This window comes from Chamaea fasciata, unplaced genomic scaffold (genome assembly GCF_029207755.1).
Source record: "Chamaea fasciata isolate MVZ Bird 193981 ecotype frontalis unplaced genomic scaffold, bChaFas1.0.hap1 SCAF_1, whole genome shotgun sequence".
Taxonomy (NCBI): Eukaryota; Metazoa; Chordata; class Aves; order Passeriformes; family Sylviidae; genus Chamaea; species Chamaea fasciata.
The window spans coordinates 98,274,289-98,294,977 of NW_027094086.1; the positions used below are offsets into that span (position 1 = coordinate 98,274,289).

Genomic DNA, 20,689 nt, shown 5'->3' on the forward strand with positions numbered 1-20,689 from the left:
CTTATTTTTCAAGGTGAGACATCAGCTCAGTGCCAGACAGAATTTATCCAAAAAGAGATGATTTATCACTTTACAGAATAAAGCAACAGAAAACACTATTTAACTTATTAAAACACATTTATTTTGCTCTGCTGGAGGGGAGGCAGGCTGTCCTAGTAGATTATCAGTGGACTTCGCACAGTTTTGGAAAACAGAACCGTTCTGGAAAGCATGCTTCTCGTAAATAAACCCCTATCTGTGTTCATGATCACCCCACCTACCCCACAGCCTTTTGAGGCTGCACATATGTTATGATTGCATCTGGCTGGGCCTAACAGTTTTTTCCAGTTGGCTCTGCAAAAGGGCAAAATGAAGTTACGTAAAACAAGAGGAACAAACCCAAAGGCATCAACTCTGCTCTTGGTCTTAGTGCTGAATCTCACTGCAGTCATCATTACTGGTAAAACTACACAGCAGCTTTAATCTTGCAGTGATGATAAACTTTCTACTACAGACTGGAACAGTTCAGCATTCCCTTTGCCTAGCAAGAGGTCCAAACCCCATGAAATTCTAGATAATCATGACCAAGTTTTCATTGTTGTTGTTGCTGGAAAAGCAGTCTCTGCTTCAAGTGTTATATCTATCCTCTAATATTACCAGCCAAATCTTTACATAGAGATATTAATTCACAGGCAGACAACTCTCAGAAGAAAGCAGTTGATCAAGATGACACCATCTCTACATCTCATGTGACTGAGATCAAATGCTTTGTTACCTAACCCCTAGAAAAAAGCTAGAGTACTACGAATCAGAAAGAAAAGACTTCAATATATGCAACCCCCTCAGATGAGATCAAATAGCTATAGAGGGAGAAACAAACATGACCACAGACCTTGACTGAAATACATGAATACTAGAGATTAAGTTTGTGTGAGGTCAGCAGCCTAGAGTATCTTTAAAAGCAAGTGATTCATGGTAGACATGTGAACACACCCATAAAAATGCAAATTTTTGGCTACAGAACTCAGCAATGAATAGAGCACAATTGTGCAATTTCTGTTGAAAAGTCGGTGTTTTTCCCAAACCTGTCTGTACAAACACTAGCTCTTCACTTACACACCTTTATGCAAAGGCTGTTACTTCTCAGCCCCATCCTTCCCATAAGGTATGTCTGGATCCATTAAGAATTAATACTATGACTTACATGAAAACCACCAAGAAGATCCCTGGAAAATATAAATGCAGTGTCTAGTTTAATAATGTGCACTGCTGATGGTGTCTGCAGCTATTAGAGCATCCACTCTGCACACAGACAACAGTGACTGGTAGCAATAGGCAGCCCAGCTGGCTGGCCTACAGTGGGGTAAGAAACCAGATGGTGCTTCTTTAATAAATGCAGGAATTCTTCAAGGGGCTTTCAACATGATCACCATTTCACCTTTGTGATAAATCAAGGAAGATGTGTTTTGATCCTGCATAAATCTGCAGGCACAATGTGCTTTGGTACCTCTGTAAAATTCTCATCCTATACACTGATAAACCTACCCCAAACAGTAAGAAAGCCCATCTAATACAGAAACAACCAGGGCAGTTACTGCAAAAGGGGAACAATGTTTCCTCAGAGTCACTGCCTTGATCACAGCACCTCTTCAGCCTATTGCCCCAGTCTTCTGAACACTAGCAAATGAGTGCAGTTGCCATGAGAAAATTCTACATTTCAGCTGCAGGCCCATATATTAATGAGACACTTCTAAAGCCTCCAAATCAATTTTTTTTTTAGTCTTCTCTGATTCTATTCCCTTCTGCCTACTCTGCTTCTTTTCCTCATTTTCCCACCATTCTTTATCCAAAAAAAAACCAAAACCGAAATCCTTTTACAAAAGAGAGGGAAAAAAAGCTAATCAGATTTAAACTTTGCATCCTTGCACGCCAGCAAAACTGACAGACAGTTGTCACACAAGGTACTCATCTACTCTTAATAGTTTTATCACCACTGAAGGAGTGATCTTCAGTGGCAGCACTATCATCCCCAGAGAGCTGGAACAAGAATGGTCCAGCAATGAAGCACCTCCTAAGAGACACAAGGGATCAGATATATACTGACATGAGAAACTGGGGTGCTCCTGAACTTCTCAACTAATAGCCATGTTCTTCTACTCAATGTATCAGTCAAACCTTCAAAAGTTGTTTAAATTAAAACAATACAGCTTTTGGAGATGACACCTGAGGTTCTGTCAGTATTGGTTTTATCACCCATGTATACTGAAGAAAGTTTCTTCATTAGTAATCATGAAAAAGGTTCCAGTGAGGATAGGCAATTTTGAAACAAAAGTATAAAAGAGTCATAAAACCATATCACTTTACAACTCTATGCCCACTACAAAACCAAATGTAATGCATTCTGAAGTTCCAAAGCGTTTCCATTTCATTCTCTGTTCTCAACCAGAAAAGCATGTTTTCTCATGAACTACCAAAGCTCTACCTGTAATTTGATAGTCTGCCCAGTACAAGATGAAGATCCCAGCTACATGTATCCTACAAACCTTCTGAGATCCACTTAGTCAGAGATAAGAGGAAACACGGACTTTAATAGTCAAATTCAGTAGCAGCAACAAGAAAAGTAACTACTGTCCTGAAAAGGAATCACAAATAGGAAATGAGTCATGCTCAAAACATGGACACTTATCAATTGCGAAACAACTGTCAGTTTATTTGCAGACTGCAACTCTTTTAGGGCTCAGTTTTGCTGGGGTTTCTTGAGATCAAATCTATGAAAAATTGCAGGCAGTTTGTAGAGATCAGTTTTTTCAATGGTTTTTCTCAGTCCTTTCATTTTGTGCCTCCAGCATACTAGAATTACATGTTGATAACACAATATCATCCAGCAAGGCCAGGAAAAGGCTTTCATTTAACTAATTTAACCCACAGAATTCTGCTGTGTTCCATTTCGACTGGAGACCTTGTGTACCTAGCAGAGTTTGTCAAATTAGCACATGAGGTCACACACAAGTCCAAGCAGCTTCTCTATTCTTCATTATAGACAGTCCAGAATTCACATCCTTACGCCACATAACCCCCTTGTGACCAGTGACACAAATAAACAATAATAAAGAGAATATATTGAGGATGCAGCTACAGACAACTCAATTTGCCAGACATACAGTAAATAAAAGGAAAAAGGGAAGCCTAAATGAAATATTTGTGTATTTTAAGCCCACATATTTTTAATCACCCATTCCATCACAAGTATATGCAATTAAGGAGAACACCAGTTGGAGTTCGTGGAGGGGTTTTTTTGTTTGTTTGTTTTTCAGGGAGTTTGTTTTACTAGCTATTACTTAAGGATATCAGTGACCATGACCCATTTCCACTCCTTCAGAGTGTGCAGGACTCCTCTTTGATACTTCTAATGTCATGTAGTCTTGTGGATGACACCATCTTTTTCAGAAAAGCACATCTTCCTCCACTACTTCGCATTCTCCCTTACAAGATTTCCTGCTATTCTTCCAACAGTGAAAAATGGCTGCTTATATCACATAGAAAACCAGTAGCCTTGTTTGTTAACCAGCTATCTTGCTTTAAGTTGTTGGTATTTTTAAACATGTTTAAATGTTTCTCTTGTGTATAAAAATCCAATTTCCCAGGAATTTTCCAGAAGAACCGTTTTTACCTTTGCATTCCCAAAATCAGCTAGAAATGTCACAACAACTTAAAGAGTTTCTTGGGCATATGTAGCTCTTTAATGAATTCTGTGTAATATCCAAAAACTACAAGAGCTAGTGTGAAAGAAATCATTATTGGCTTAAGATAGGCACACGACTCTTTTTGATCCAAACTCAATAAATTGAAGTCTAACCAGATGTGTTCATTGGATAAAGACCAGGATTAGTAAATTCAGTGATACATTTTCTAAGTAAAGGTAATCTTAGAGGCCTGCATTTTCTTTAACAAGCTTTTCCACAGCAGAAAACAATGGTTGTTCCAGAAACAAAAAAAATTGGAAGATATGTAATTTCTTGACAGAGATCAACACAATTTAACAGAACAGCATTTCCTCCTTGGTGCCCTTATTTATTTTATTTTCTCTCAACAGCCATTCACAAAATGTTGATAGAGACAAAGGATTAATTTTATCTCCCATTCTCACAGTTTGTAGGTATAAAAAAGCTTCCTGGAAAAGTTTATACATTTAGAAAAATCTGGATGTGCTGTATTCTCAAAACAAGACAGTGCCATGTGTTACCCATCAAATTTAGGTCACACTTATCTATGTGAAGAAGTCCTTCAGTGAGGACTGGTGATAAAGATTAGTGTCTGTAAGACATATGTGGTTTAAAAGATGGATGTCCTTTCTATGTAATTTTAAAATCCATTCTATACATTTCTAACATAGAAGAAAATTGTTGTGCTTACTCTGAAAACAATGGCACCTGGGTGACATTTCTTCAACACCTGCTAAATGAGGAAAAACTACAGTCCTAGCAAGCTCTAGATGATGAGTTTGTCACAGGAAAAGCAGAACCTTTCTATGTCTCAGTCTGGAAAGCACTTTGTATCCCTAGGACCATGACGCATGTGAAATTAAGTTATCCCACTGCTGCTTTCACACCCAGATGAAATCCACAGGGCTCTTCAAATCCAAGAGCCCAATTACTTCATTGTAGGCCCCACGTTATCCTGCCATTCCCATGCAGATTGTATCACCAGTCTTTTGTGCAGTCAGACAGTAAACAAAACTAAACACTAAACCTGTGGTTCCTAATAAAACAAGATGTTGTCTCCTTGCGAATAATACCTGTAGCAACAAACCAAGGCAAAAGGAGAAAGAAAGAGAGCGACAAAGAGAGTGACAAAGATCAAACATTAAAAAAATGTATTTTCCTGGCATCAGGTCTTGAAGGTGCTAAGACTGAAAAATCATGCCAAGCAAGTTCTGAACTTCTACCTACCAGGAAATCAAACATCTGAAACCAAAGCAACACCACTTTGATTGGTTGAATAACTTTTTAAAGAGTGTAATGTAGTAAGGCAAAGTAAGGAAGGACATTAATGAACTAACCTTGACATATGCTAGGTAATGCTCACACTTTTCCTGCATGAATGACAGTTGTAACTTTTCTGTGATCTGCCCTGCTGTCTCTCCAGAAGTCACAAAATAAACTCTGGGTTGCTGGCTCTTTTCCTTCTTTGTCACATCAGCAGTCAAGTTATAATTCAGACCTGTTTTAAAATGGAGGAAGAAGAAGAAAACAAAGGATGTCAGTGGACAATAGGTATTTTCCAGCCACCTATCAATGGATCCTGCTGCCTCCAGGGTATCTGTGCTTGAAGAAAGGTCAACCTTTGAGGGCCCTCAATCAATCACAAAGTTCCCTGTGAGGGGCTACAGAAAACCAGATCCAATTATGAACATACTCCCGTGTTTCCTGTCACTATTATTCCCAGCCCATCCTTTCCCATAGGAAATGATGTGTAATGCATCTTGATGCATAACCTTAACACAAAACAAACAAACAAACAAAACAACAAACAAAAAACCTACAAAAAACCCCAGACGATGTTTAAACTGTGTTCCTGACAGAAAAAGCAAAAAACCCAACACAAACAACAGCAGCAACCTCAAACTCAGTTCTCCCTTTAAAACAGCACAAACATGCAAATGTCAACCAGGATGTGGCACTTCCTGACAATTGTCTTCATTGATTTGCAGTCATCTTAGCAATGAATCTTAGCATTCATACCATATACTTCCCCCACACACAAATTTGTTGCTTCCAAAATTAGCAACCTGGGGCAGTGAGGGGCTGGGGACATAACTGTCCAAACTTATCACTGCTGGTGGTGTAAGTTCTTCCTGCTCACTCCAGTAGGAGGCCGTAAGGCAAGTTTTCACTAGCAAATTATCTCTTCCAAGTAATGCCTTCAAACATTTGTCCAGCAGCTTTAAATGAGTTCTCTCTTTCTACTGAGAATCTACCCACCCAACTTCACACAATGAAAACAAAACTCTGGCGTGAATTTGATGAGCTCAGAAGAAGGGCTCAATTCTTCTAATGACTATTCATTTTCCATAACTAAAGTTAAATGCTTAAAAGCTTTGATAATGGCTCCCTCTGAGAAATTTTTGCTCATATCTTCAACAGAACTGCTACCCAGCAGGCCAGGTGAACTATTCCAGCCAGGAAGAGATGCACCAAGTGAATGGCAACAGACATTTCATAACGGATTTTCATCCTAAATAGCATATATATACTTATGATGCAAGAGTCATCCCACAGGATTGAAAGTACCCCTGAAGCAGTGAGGAGTGAGAAGAGATTAAGATCAGGCCATGGTATCCCACAAGCGAAACAAAGTGAATCACAGTTGGCTGTGCTAATGGATGAGTTGCACACTCTGAACCACTTAGAACATCCCTTCCTCACCCACTAAGATAATGACAAAGCACACAAACAGCAGGAGGCAAAATGCTCATCAGAAATAAGCACATCTGTAAGTGTTTGCTAAACTATTAGCTATAGTACTGATTTTCTGGGGCAGGGAGGGAGGTGTTGGGGGGGTAAGCGGGAGGCACCACATGGAAAAAATGAAGAACTAACTAAATAATTACAAAATGCCATTGGAAAAGGAATGTGTTTCTTTGCTGTCTCTGCCAGTAACTATGAGGAGAAAATGATTCATGAACTTTGCTTGCAAAGAAAATTCTTAAGTAATGAAAGCATTAAAAAAAAAGCGCTAGCAAATGAGAATATATAGGACATTCCCTCCATCCTCTTCCAAAAAGCTTTATTTTTCCCAGTACTTCCCACCTTGTTTCAAATCCTCTCTCACAGTGGTGTCCCTAGGTGTAAGTAGGGAGCCATCCACACCGCTCCATACACTAAACAACACATCCCTGCAGCATGTCTGCTTCTGAGGCACTCTGAGGGTAAGCACTGACTCACGCCTGCCTCTAAACAGACTGGAAAAATGAGAGACAGACAGAAATAATACCCCTGCACCAAACTATAGCTGCATACAGATTAGAAGATGAGAGTCTACTTTTGAAAAATTTTTGATTAGGCATGTTTCTTCAGTTCTAGGAACAAGTTTAAACAGTGAAAATATCAAACAATCTACTATCCTACACTAAATCTTGCCAGTCTTAGTATTAGGGACATGACGACTACCCTAGAAATGGATCAACACACAAGCAATGTACAGCTGAAATTAAGAGTACAGGAGAAAATTTGGAGCAATTTCTAACATATCTATCTGCTTAACTCTAGTCAAATGACCAAAACACTTCATTTTCAAATCCACTAAAATTCACCTAATTCTCACACTGGCACTATTACTGTTGCTGTTGTTATTGTAGAGGAAATTATCTAGACTGTTGTCAGAGACTGAAATAGTTCATGCCTCAAACGTTGATACAAAATCTTGCTCATTATACCAAAACTGTATAGAGGAGCCAACGAAGCCCACCCCTCCCTACAGATGTTTTTCAGGGGGACCATGGCCACCAAGAAGATCAGCCAGAGAGGATCAATGGAACATTGTTGGGATCCACAGATGATGATATTTTATTTATTCTGTCACTCTCTTTCTGTTCCCCCCACCTATTCTCTATTTCTTTCTTTCCCTCTCTCTCTCATATTTACTATCAAATAAATCCCATACTATTGACTTTGGCATAGCGCCTCATTTGCACCTTAATTTGGGCAGAGGCATTTCTAATCACTTTAATAACTGGATCTCAACAACTGCAGACACAAGTTTACTTCCATTTTCCTTCAGGGATGAATGCAGAAGCAGCACTTGATGCACAGAGATGCCAGCAGACTCTTTCTTGTCCTGGTCACACAGAAGTTCACAGTCTGAACAGGCTGAAACCTTTTCATCCAAAATAGGAAAGGTCTTCCTCTAATCCGTCTTTCCTGGCGATATAGAAACCCCAGGGGAGATAAAGCAATGACCTCTCAAGTGAGGGAGGAACAGTTTAAGTGAGATTCTGAGATAAAAGAGTGAAAACTTTAAATGCTGTCCTTCTCATATGTCCAAGACATACTGGAGGCTGTCTCTGTCAGGAGGCGTACAACTAGATGTTCAGCTCTCCAGCAATACCGAGGCAGAGTGAAGTGTCAGACAGAGCATGGCACAAAGTGCAGAGTACATGTTTTACTTGGCCATGGCTCTTTGTTCAGACAAAAATACTTCAACAATAAATTCAGACTTCTGAAAACTATTGTCTGCAAGAAACAACTTAATGGAAATTGTACTGTCATTTGCAGTATCAAACAGTACCCATAAACACAGACCCTCAGCTGTTTCATGACCACTAGTATTGCAACTACCACTAGAAGGAGAAGGAAAAAAAATAAAAGGTAATGCTTGCATGCAAGTGTGAGGCAGTGCTAGATGAAGATGACTTTTCTTCCCATTCTTGTTAACAAAATAACCACACATTCAAATAAGTATTTAAGACACACATTTGCCACAGGAGAATGCTGCATGCACGTTCTGCTTGATTTTCTGAACATTATGTAGTAGATGGCAAATTTCAGGGCCCAAAAGCAGCTGAAATGCTCAACTTTACTCTAGTACGCAGTGACCTTGAGTCTCCATGCTAACAAGCCCTAGGGGAGTGCCACTCTAGATGAGCATTGCGTTCTCGCAGTCTGATATAACAAAATGCACCCAGACATCTGAGGGTGAGACATTCCCAACGCTTTCGGCCACAAAATTCTGGCATAGCATTTTAACACCTCCACAAGCCTTTCAAAGTCTGAACTGCATAACAATGCATTAACAGGGATATTCTACAGTTTTTTCCCCTACATTTAAGCATGCAGGCAAGGAACTACTACAATATTTCCATTAATTGTTCCATCCTTTATTAATTGATATTCTTCAACTGCAACATAATTAAAATGGCCTGACTGCTAGAATACTAACTGAAAGCTTATTTGAGATATTTTATCCAAATCATATCCTGAAGAAGTTTTATGCAGTCAGATAGCTCTGGCTGTAACATTTTCAACAAAAATCACTTTGTTAGAAGCATTATATGGAAGGGCAATGGTTGAAGTTTATAATAACCTACTTAATAAAAAAGTTCCTTCTAACACAATGGATGTTAGTCATCAAAGAAGATGCATCTGTGCTTTTACCCAGTAAATCATGTGAAGTACAGTTTGTATGACAACACGGGAATTCAACCAGCTCTTATAAGACATGATGAACAGGAAGATAGGTCTTTTGTAAACAAGGGAAACCGATATTTGTATTGGAATAAAGGCAGTTTACTTCTTAGCCACAGGTCTAAAGATATGAAATTAAAGAAAAGGAAACATTTTAAATAGTACCCCAGGAGCACAAGAACACCTAGATATTCAGAAAACCTATTTGCAATTTTTCAGAGAGGAATTAACACCTCAGGAGCCCTCAGAAATGCATTTCTGTAATGACAGAGTAGTGTGTAGTAAAAAAAATACTTTATCAAAGCATGTACTTGTCTACTTAGAGTCATCATTTACAGGGAAGGAAAAGGTCAGCATTTAGAGGGAGTAAAAATCCAAACTGAAGTCTCAGTTGCACCAATATATTAGAATACAGAGAAACCTTAAATATAGTAACTCCATTGTTTTAAGCTGTTCAAGTGACAATGACAAGCTGCTTGTAGGTCTCACTTCATGTGAATTCAAGAAATAGAAAGAAGCCTTTTCCTTTTCTGACTTCATTAAAAATAGAATACTGCAGCAGGCTCGGGTGAGGGTATACAGATACCACTCACCCTTCCTAACTAGCTGCTCAAAAAGGTTAGGGCACAGAGCAGGAGGAGGCAGTGCTTCCCCCAGCTCCTCACCAGCATCACTGTCAAGACACAGCATGCTATGAGGCTGAGGCATCTTCCCTGAACAGCACTGTGCAAGTCCTGTGCCATTCTTAAAGCATGATGAAAGTGAAACATCATGAAAAAAATTAACCCAGGCCTTAAATATTTAGAAATGCTGTATTTGTCCCATACCACTTCATAAAACAGCTAAGATTTGTAAGCATTGGCATGTAAAAGACGTAAGTAGTATTTTAATAGAGCCAAGATGTAAAGGCTAGGACAATTACATGTTACACAATTCCATTCACCCAAGAAACTATATTACAGAGACTAATTTGGAAGATATTCTTGCAATCAGTAAAATACTGGGCTATTTATAATCATTTTACAAGCAGGTAAACTGATGCACAGAAAAGGATTTTCTCATGTCTGTTTCAAGAGCTTCTTACAGACTTTTAAACACTATTAATCCAGAGCAAATCATACCTTGTTTTCTAATAACATTGATAGAGGATATGGATACAGATATGTATTATCAAGAGATAGACAGGGAATATGAACTCAGAAGGCTGTGTTCTCTACCCCTGCAGTAAGTCCAAGGAGACATTTACCTCTTTTCACTCAAGAAGAATCTGCCTCAGTATTATGTCAGCCTCATCAGAAGGTAAAAACATGACCAAGAAAATTCTCAAGCCTCCAGCTTTCTGGGATTGCATGGCCCATGTTCATCTTGAAACTACTTATTTCACACAAAAGCTCCTTTACTAAGTACAAAGAGAGACCTCAACTCCAGGTCAACCCATTACTGTGTTCCTGTCTAGGGCTGGCACAGGTACCTTACCTATTTCTCCAGGAACATGCTTGCCACTGAAACGAAAGCATGTTGTGACATTGAGGCAGTTCACCAGCTGCAAACCATCATGGCACTGAGGAGCTGTGATATTGATAGACATGGGCAGCAAAATGGCGATATTCATGGTAATGACAGGCCTGGATCTGAAGATCAACAGAGAAGTAGAATTGAATGATCATTCAGAGGGAAATTCTCCACAAAAGGAAAAGAAAGCAAATTTGGTAAACTGCACAGTTTCAAGCAGACAGGGAAAATAAGACAGTACATTTGAATTATAAAAAAAAATTAGCATTTTACTTAGCTGGCAAAGGCTACTAGCATTTATATTAAAGGGGTAATATCAGCCTTAAGTTTAGTGCTCAGATACAGACTGTAGGCAGGCAGCTGGGAAAACTGATAATATGTCATAACAATAATCACCTTCAGCAAAGGTTGCATAAAGCCTTCCTGATGACTGAAGAGGATAACAAAATTACCAGAACAGCAAACAAAAACAAGTTCATGCAAATGAGACTGGTTGCTAACCATCTTGGATGAACAGGGACAGGTAGGGAGAGACTATGGGTTTCCATAGAATGGTCTATAGTCAAGTTTGTAACCTCAAAGTCAAAGGAGAGAGCACCCAGGTCCTCCACAGGAGATGGATTAATACATAATTTTTCTGACAGTATAAGAGGGACAACAGACACCACATCCATGTTTTCTGGAGGAGGAAGTGTTCGGCTAATTCCCTCCTGGCAAGTGACAAGGATTGAATACTTTTATCATGCTGCTGAACTGTGTTTCAGGAATTATCCAGTGCACTGTGAACAAAAGCTTTCTACTCTCGCAACGCCAGCACCAGATCATTGCTACCAGTACTCCTGGCTGAGGAAGACCTCAGCCAGAATCACAGGGCAAGTTGAGCACCTTAAGGCACAGATGTCTTGCTAAGGAAACTTCCCTGTCTGACCATTCAGGAGGCACCCAGGCAGTCACACTCCCACCACCAGAGACTTTAACTGCTGGGGCCAAAGCTCGTTTGCAATGTATGGCTCCAGTGAGCTGACAGGTGCACCCCTTGACTTCCTACACACACCACACTCACATAGTCAGACCAGGTTTCCCATAGTTTCATAAAGCCTTTTATTTGCAGTCCAGTAACACAGAAACAGCTCGAGGTGGTGCCTCTAAGAAGGGACCCCAAACAAAAGACCCTGTGGGCTTTTATACCCTCACAGTACAAGAACACAAAAGTCTCTCCTCTGCCTCCTGAGTCGTCTGCTCCTGCGGTGTCCCTGAGTATCCTCTTGCTTTGGGCTCCCACCACCCAGAGCTCAATCTGCAGTTGATACAACAAGCTACCTGCACTGAATGTATTCCTCAACAGTTTCCTTTTTCATATAACACAGAAGTCCCAGCAGCTTGATCGGGAAAAGCAACACAGAAACTCAAGCACTCCTGAGCCATCTCCAGTGCAGGACTTCAGCCTGAAAATTATGGGTGTTATTCTTCCTGTTTTCAATTCTGTACCTGTTCAAGATGAACATGTTCTTCCAAAATCAGCTACAGTAATAAGAAAAATGTGCAGAAACCAGCAGATTCCGTTCTAAGGTAGGCCCAGAAGCCATGCAAGGCCCAAGCTTGTAAACCGCTTCAGAACTCTCACTCCACAAGCCACTTAAATTTAGAGGTAGGCAGGAGGGAGAAGAGAGTAGGGGTTGTGGTTACACCTAATTTATGTGAACTGGAATAAGATTCACATCAATCTCCAATATAGCTGCTCAGAGTCTTTTACCACAGCCTGAAATAACAGTGCAAGTTCACATTTTGAGATGGAGGATAAAAATAAATGCTACCCTTAGAAACATATATAGTAGTGGGAAGGAAGGAAAAAAAGTCAGTGTCCCAGGATAGTTTCACACCTTCAAAAAAAAGAAAACAAACCCCTCTTTCTGAATGCTTAAGGAGATTTAAAGAGTAAATGCTGTAACTGATCTAGAAAAATATTTCTCCTTCAAAAAAGTATTTCTACAGCTATCATGCACTGTGTGATTTTTCCTTGATGTTATGTCACTTGGTTATTCACTGGGGAGAAACAACCTAATGCATCTGTCAGAGCCACACACACACATGACCAACAGAATGCATCTGCCCCAAAGGCCTCCACCAAAGGCTTTAAATATCACTTAGCAAAACGTTTACTGGTTTTGGCTAAAGGACTTCACAAAAGGGGAAGGGTGAGGAGATGTGTGGGGGAGCTCTTTATTCTAACAACAAGAGGGACACAATATAATTGGCAGTAACAGCAACTAATCAAGCAGCTCATAAACTTAGTCAGTAATGCACTAATTGCCCCTGAAATGCACAAGCATAACTGAACGCATAAACAGAGGTCATCATGCTGTTGTGATGTATGTGGTTTTTATCACAGTAAGCCTTTCAGTTTGTCTTCCCCTCTCTGCAGGTAACATCAAGGTTGGTGAAAAATGCAGTTTTCTTTCAAGCAGCTTCAGAGACGTGAGAGTGTGAATTCCCATCTGGGGCATGGCACACTTTTTCACAGAAGCAGTTATTAGCATTCTCTGTATGTATGATGAAGAAACAGAAAACTCTTCAAAAGCCTTGACCACCTGCTATGCTGATCATCAAGAGTACTTCTTCCCTCCCTCTCCTTTTTCTTTTTCTTCAGTGTAACTGAAGTGTAATGGAAACAGCCAACTTTCTCCTGCCTTGAACAGGAAGAAGGCTGGCACATTTGTTCTGCAGCTCCAGCATTTGTCTGACCAGGATTACCCTGATTCTTTAGCCTTCTGATGACTGTTTACATATTTCTAGTGGAGTCTCTCACAAATGTAACATAAACAAGTAGATTATTTTCATACCAGCCTGTGATGGACTGGTGAACTGACCACTAGGGTCAGAAAGGTGTTCCTCTCATCTACCAATCCTTGACCAAACTCCAAATCCTATTTAAATCCCAAATGATAATAAACTTTCTCTTTCTCTGCTCACCTCTGGACCTGAGTGAGTGTGGTTCTTTTGTGTCCCTACCGGTGACATTACCCCATCCCTGTATCTTCCATTAAAATGCAGGAGTTCCTAAAGATATCTAAGTATTGAAAGGATTTTTTTATTTAATATTAGCAAGTGTAACAAAGGAGCTACTGACAAAAATCCAACTTCCCACTCTGTAAACCAGGTCACTTGCACTCTAACTCTCCACCTGCATAATTTGGTGAACAAGCGTCCCACCTCTATCAGATGGAACAAGCAATTACACCTAACTCACAAACTTGAAACAGCTCCTGTGTGCACTGAAAATGTATCCATATTTCATTCCCCCAAAGACTTATTTCACTCCACATCCCATTATAAAATTACATATATGCAAAACTGTGTATACATATATATAAATATGTGTGTGTGTGTATATATATCTATCTGCAAAACTACATCCTGGCATCCTACGCAGCTAATTTTTTGCTCAACTGCATTTCCTTTAATCACAATTGATTTACTTTATGTAAACATCAGAATAATAAAAAAGCCTTGTCACAAGTCAGGAGCAATCTTTTTGAAGAAGGCACTGATATCAACACATCTCCTTTCAGCTGTAACCCCTTTTCTTCATAGACCAGGTACTATCTTGGTATTATCATCCCCCACTATTCTATTTAAATTAGACAGACATGAATGGTGTCAAAGAATGCAAAGGTTTTTTTCTTAAAAAGTAATCCCGCTTGCTTCTTCTGGCCACAATAAACTAGGGAAGAAACTAGACTTAGACCACAGAAAATATAAACAGAAAACAGAAGACGACAATGAATGAAAAAGACATCTCACCTCAGAAGTACCACATTGTCTGTCAGGAAGGCTCCAACAGTCATATCTGAAATGTTTGTAACATTGAGGCAGTTACATAGGAGGCATAAAATTCAGTTCTCTCAAATCTGTTGCTAAATCACAGAGCGTGAATCTAAAAAAGCATTTTCTGATTTAGCCAGTTTCTCCCTTCAAATATCATTATGTCATAAGTCTTGTAACTGAAGGATTAGTCCTATGATGTTCACTTCTGCTTCATAGTTTGATCTTTATTACTACTATTATATTATTTTCTACTTTCTGGGTTATTTTAAGATTGCCATCCTGACAGAGCAGCTTCCCAAAAACTTAAAACCTTGGTCAGATACTGAACCCTCAATCATTGTGACTGTCCATATACTTGTATAAACCAATCACCTAAAATTTTTATCAGGACTTTTGAGTGGCAGAAGGGAAACGGAAAAAGCAGCTCAGTTTCACTGACCACCTGCAACAGCAGGAACTAGCAGCCTGAAAACAACCAGCTCTGCTGTTTTCTCAGTCTGTTGCTGTGTTTTCCTGATCCTCTCACTGCTGTAGTAGCCAACATACCTGGATAACCATTGCTATCCATATCAACTCCTCCTGATATGGACTGGCCAAACATACGCAGCTTTGGGTTTATCGTTTGCCCAGACAGCTTCTGCAGTAGAAAACACACAAGCGAAATTAGTCATTAACACAATAAATCCTCTTAAAAAACCCTTACCAAAACAAAAAAATCCCAAAACATTCAAGCAGGATTTTCATGGCCACTGGGTCTCTCTTCTGTGGGCTAGAAGTGCTACACACCTGCTGTCTTGCACTTCACCCACATAGCCCTAACAGGAAGACTGTTGACTGCCCTTTTGCTCCAGGCTAGCAGGAGACCAGTGTTGACTTGGACTAAAAACCCACACCTGCATTACAACACTTGTGCAGACCCAAGCAAAATAAGGAACATCAAACAGATTACTGCATGAGGAAAAAACATAACTGCACCCAAGAGATTATTTTTTTTATTACCTTAATTTCTGTGAAGAAAAGTTTTAAGAAGCATCCTGACAGTATTAATGATTAGTTAAAACAGAAAATCAGGCACAATCATTTCTTTTCACTACATTTGCCAGCATACTCAAATTCAAAATTATTAATTCTTATCCCACTTGGAAATTCGGGTTTCCATCATCTATTTCAGAATATTTTCTGTCAGTTTGGAAGTTGTATTTCATTTCTGCCTCCCCAATACAAAGATTAATTTAGTTCTAACGTAGTTTCTTTCTTTTTTAAATTACTAACACAAAACTTTCTCTAAATGATCTGCATTGTAAATGCCTTTGTCTGAAGCAAATTAATATATCAAAATCTCTTTTTCTAAGAAGGCAATCAGAAGTCTCCCAGCTTTCAATTATTCTGGGCCACCAATGCAAGACCTGAACTCAAATCAACTTCTGTTCTGAACTGCAGAAGTTACAGACAGAGGAAACCATGACGTAATTTTAAGTCTGTTGGAGGTGCTTCACTGTTTGTGACATGTGACCAGTTTTCCTGGCCCTCCCATAAGAATGTAATATTGGACAAATGATCAGGCAGGAAATTTAGGGAAAAAAAAGACTAGTTGAAGGTAAGAAAGATATTCTGACAGTTAGTTTTAAAGGAGAACAATGCTCCTCTGGGTACAGATCTCTCTTTCTACTCGTGGGTAGGTAAGCTGAAGACAACTGCAAGTAACTTCATCCTCACATTACACTCGCATTTCATTCTTAGGGGTCCTAGTTAGGGTGGTAAAACCCACCTGCAAACACCCAAAAGACATCTGTGTGTTCTTTCAGCCGACAAGACAGAAGAATAACACTGCTTTTAAGTACCATAAATTAAAATCGCAGGACACAAAGCCAAGTCAGCTGCTTCTGCTAATAGCTGCCACTGAAGCTGCTGAAGGGACATCAGAGAACAACATTCACCAGCACTTTAAATTATGAAAGCAGGAGGAGGGAGGAGGAAGAGGTAACAAAATGAAAAGGGTGAAAATATATACCCTGCTAGACTGACTCCCCTCCACCTCTCACAGCTTATTTCAAAAGGAACTCCACAGCATTAAGATGTATAAGAAATACAGTAATAAGATACAAAATGTCTTCCACCTCCAGGTTCAAATCTAGGGCAGATAGGTAAAGAGCTGAAGTTGTTACACAGTTTTGGTTGCACGCAGGACTTGGACCAGTACTGTGTCTAGTGCCCTGCACCAGACACTGGGAAATGGCACAGAGACAATGCTTGTAAGCAGTGCCCCCTTGGCTGCCTCAGGACATGGGACAATGACAGGAACGCTTTATCAAGAGTTAATGACCATATACCCTGCCACCCTCTTGAGCTGGGTGTTTTCCAACTGACCAAGTGGAGAGACGTGTTGTTCTCCTTAAAAAAATGTAAAATTTTCCCATGAATGACCAAAAACAACATAAAATAAACACCAAAAAAACCCACCCCCTACCAAACTAAAAATCAAACCAAACCAAGAAAAAAAAATCTGATCTTTTTCAACAAGAGCCAGAAAACTCTGGGGTTTTCAGAGAAGAACCTCCCAACCAGTGGCTCTTGGCAAAAATCAGGGAGAATCCTCCACATGCCACACATTATGAATACATCTAAAATGCACAAAAGAGTCACTCAACTTCCTTTTTTTTTCAAAAAGCAGTGCATGCCATATCCATGGTAAAGGAATAAGGACCAAACTTTTATATTCTGTTAAAAGAGTTGCCAATATAACCACTGAACTCTTTAATTCTGTGTAAACTGATTTACTATGAAGGATCCCACCCAGCAACAAAACAAAACAATCAGAACTTCAAACACACAGAGGGAGGGCAGAGTCAGGCTTTCGGAACAATGAAATGTGCTAGACAGAGACTATGAGACACATGTTGGGCAGCATGAGCATAAATTTATCTTCTCCACTGCCTGGCTACAGCAGCTAAATTGCACTGTGTCGTCTCTTCATAAGATACCATAGCACATCCCAAACAAGGTTTTACCTCGTAATAAGTGGATAAGGGGGTCGACACCTAAGAATGGCCTTCTGACATATTGTCAGAATGCAAGAAGACCAACAAGGTGGGTAAAGAGGCACAAAAGAACAGTCAGTAACTCTTCATTCTCACGAAGTATGCTTCTACAGGAAGAAAGTGCAACCTCCCAATTTCCCACAGGCCTCTCCATAATTCGCATGCTCAACCTTTCCAGGGTTTTAATTTCTCCTCTGCATTGCTACTATCTCTAAAAACTAACACTCAACTTTTAAGACTCTGCTTGCTTCAAGAAGATATAGCTGACAGCTGTAACGAAAGACAGGAAAAAATACCCGCTGACTAACATAATTTTACCTTTCAGCGTAAATACAGACAAACTTTGGGAGAAGCCATCTTCAAATCAGGACGGAGAAAAGGATGTAAGAGCTATGACAAGGTTACTTATTAAGGGACACTTAGGTATGGTTTATTTCTGTGGGTCCTGGAAAAGTGACTTTCAGATAGGTATCATAAACAATAGTGTCACATACCATAGAGTACTGAGGTATAATACCATTGGCATCCCCATGGTAAATGTACACTGCTCCTATGTAGTTATCCTCCTTAGGCGCTCCAATGGCAACATCTGTAAAACAGTGCAGATTTCACAATTCATTCTACTAATCCAACTTTTCCCTAATTTTAGGATGCGGCTGTCCATAGAAAAACAGCTCCCCATGACAAAGAGGATCAGCAGCTTATATGAACCTGAGTAGAAGGAACTTGTTTGATTTATTAAGAGTTCATGTTAAGATAAACTTTAAAAATACACAAACCCATATGAATTTGTACACATATGTATATTTCACAGAATCAGATGTTCTGCCTGATTAGAAACATGTCCTATTACAAAAATATGTTTATCAACAAGCAACCATACTCAAATAAGTGAATTTAGAATCCTTTCATAACCAAATCTTCAATCCATGAGAACACCAGCTTTGTGAACAAATACAAGACTGGAGAAATATTTACTGTAGCAGTACATTAAGGTTGGTTGGAAATCCAAGGCTACACAAAGAGGCTGGATATATTAAATGGATAGGCAAGAATTAAAAAACAACTGCTGACAGTGAATATTACAATTATAATTGATCCAATTTAACAACAAACTCCTACAGAAAGCATGATCCCACCTCCCATTCTTCTCTCCTACTTGGATCTAGTGACTATGCTATCTGCTAAAATTAGGTTTTTCATGATTGCTTGGTACCCACTAACTGATCCCAACTCCTTCTGCAGTCTCACCATCACCATGATTGACTATTAATACTAGCAAGAACACACAAGTGCATATCCAGATGCAGAGGAAGAGCATTCTCACGATTTGTGAGGGTAACCTGCGACGAAGCTGGGTTAGGTGTAATGGGATACTGTGTCTTGAGTGGCCTGGAAGAAATAAATCCAGGCACACACTAAGCTGGCCTTTGTTTGGCAGTCTTTAATCTGCACTTCCAGAAACCAGGGCAGAAAAGAAGCATCGACATTTTGTTCTCACCTACTACTCTCACAGTATAGGGTCTCGCACTGAGCATCCTGAGAATGGAGCAGGGGGAGAACAAAGCAAAAGAGAGAAATTAAAGACCATGTGCTATCAGGAGTGAGAAGCTACTTCTGAATTACACTTCTTGATAAGAAATGAGATTACATCAACAAAACCAGAAAGGCTTGGAAACATAGGGAAATGGGCAAGAAGAGAGAAGTCAGACATAGGCTTCTGTTTTGTTCAGGGTGAGGTTATCTAAAGCCTTTTATAAGCCATACAGGGAGGAAGAAAATACAACAGCAAGGAAAGCAAAGCAATGTTAATGTGACCTGCACAGACACAAACTAAAAAAAAAACCTCAAGAACAGTCAGCTACAAAACGCTTCAGCACACAAAAATCCTACACAAGTAGATTTATCCTTAGGTTGAACCCAGGTGCTAGTCAGGTCTGGATAAGCAAAGACTATGCAAGACTGACAGTGTCACCAGCATTTCTCACACTTATGGAGAAACAGCCATGGAGGAAATTGCACTGACCTGGGAAGCCATCGTCATCAATATCACCAAGGGCAGCCATGCTCTCCCCAAAGTGTGCATTATAGGCACTGTCACCATCCAGGGTGAGCTGCTCTTCCAGCACTCCCTAGCAAGTAAGAAATAAAACAGGGTCAGGGAAATGGTGCAAGCCCTGGATGAGGCAAACCTTCCCCACGAAAGTTGCCCATGTGATATGGGAATGACCTGGGCAGAGCTGCAGCCTGCCTCTTGCTCTCAGAGGCAGTCAGATTACCTGGCCTCTAGAAATCTATTTTACTTGTGTTTTAAACCTCCTGGATTTTAGTTTTAAAGGGGAAGAGGAATACAAAGGAGTGCATGACTTAACCAAAATACTAAATTAACCAAACAGTAACTCAGAGATGTAATTAAATGCAGTCACAGGGATTGGTGAATCATGAAAGTTTACAAATGCCTAAAATGTAACAGCCCAGAGCTTGCTCTACTGGCAGATTACATCCAAGGACCAAAATCCCCAGACCAAGTTTATTCAGCTAAACTCCAGAGAGCTAAGGAGTATTTTTCCCTAAGCAAAGAACATTTGATAATTGGATTTGAAAATATTTTAAGTTCAGGACAGAAGGATTAAAGTCAAGTCCTCCAAAAGCCTTCTTAAATTAAGAATAAGGAAATATATTTAATGAAATAAAGAGACTGAGGGAAGTTGAAAATTAAGTCACTTTGTATTACTATGCCGTGAGAAGCCTTATATGGAGCTGGTATTTCTTGCCCACCCACTTTCCAGTCAGATATGTAAGTTTCATTTTCTTGCAGTCTTCCCTTCTGGGGAAAGGAACATTTCCACAAGAAAAAAAAAAAATAGTTACAAAATCTAAGTCTGTATCCACCTCAGGGTTGTTTTGGTTTTGCTTCCTTTGTGAATGAGAATAAGCTACCCTCTGGAACATATAAAATCTTTTACTTAGCTTCAAGAAGTTGCTGACTTTAAGGAAAATCCCACATAATGAAATTGAAACACAACAGAGAGAAGACAGGCTGGCCTGTATGTGTGACTCAATTCTTTGCAGTTCTTACAGGAAAGGGCAAAATATAAGAATTCTAAATGTAGCATCACTATGCATGCTTCTTTTATAACACAGTTTTCTCTG

General features: G+C 39.6%; 1 protein-coding gene across 2 annotated transcripts in view; it reads right to left on the reverse strand.

Annotated features, from left to right (window-relative positions):
* The window catches only part of ITGA9 (integrin subunit alpha 9), a 256,223-nt gene that overhangs the window by 195,009 nt on the left and 40,525 nt on the right, over nucleotides 1-20,689 (reverse strand). For both annotated transcript variants that reach the window (XR_010722201.1, XM_066190554.1), the window contains exons 10-15: nucleotides 19,563-19,668; nucleotides 18,031-18,125; nucleotides 15,045-15,135; nucleotides 14,475-14,520; nucleotides 10,638-10,792; nucleotides 5,039-5,199 (exon numbers count right to left, since the gene is read on the reverse strand). Coding sequence is in view for 1 of the 2 variants with exons in the window: in XM_066190554.1 (XP_066046651.1) it covers nucleotides 5,039-5,199; nucleotides 10,638-10,792; nucleotides 14,475-14,520; nucleotides 15,045-15,135; nucleotides 18,031-18,125; nucleotides 19,563-19,668 (654 nt within the window). In the remaining variant the exon portion in view is untranslated. The remainder of the gene's footprint in view (nucleotides 1-5,038; nucleotides 5,200-10,637; nucleotides 10,793-14,474; nucleotides 14,521-15,044; nucleotides 15,136-18,030; nucleotides 18,126-19,562; nucleotides 19,669-20,689) is intronic.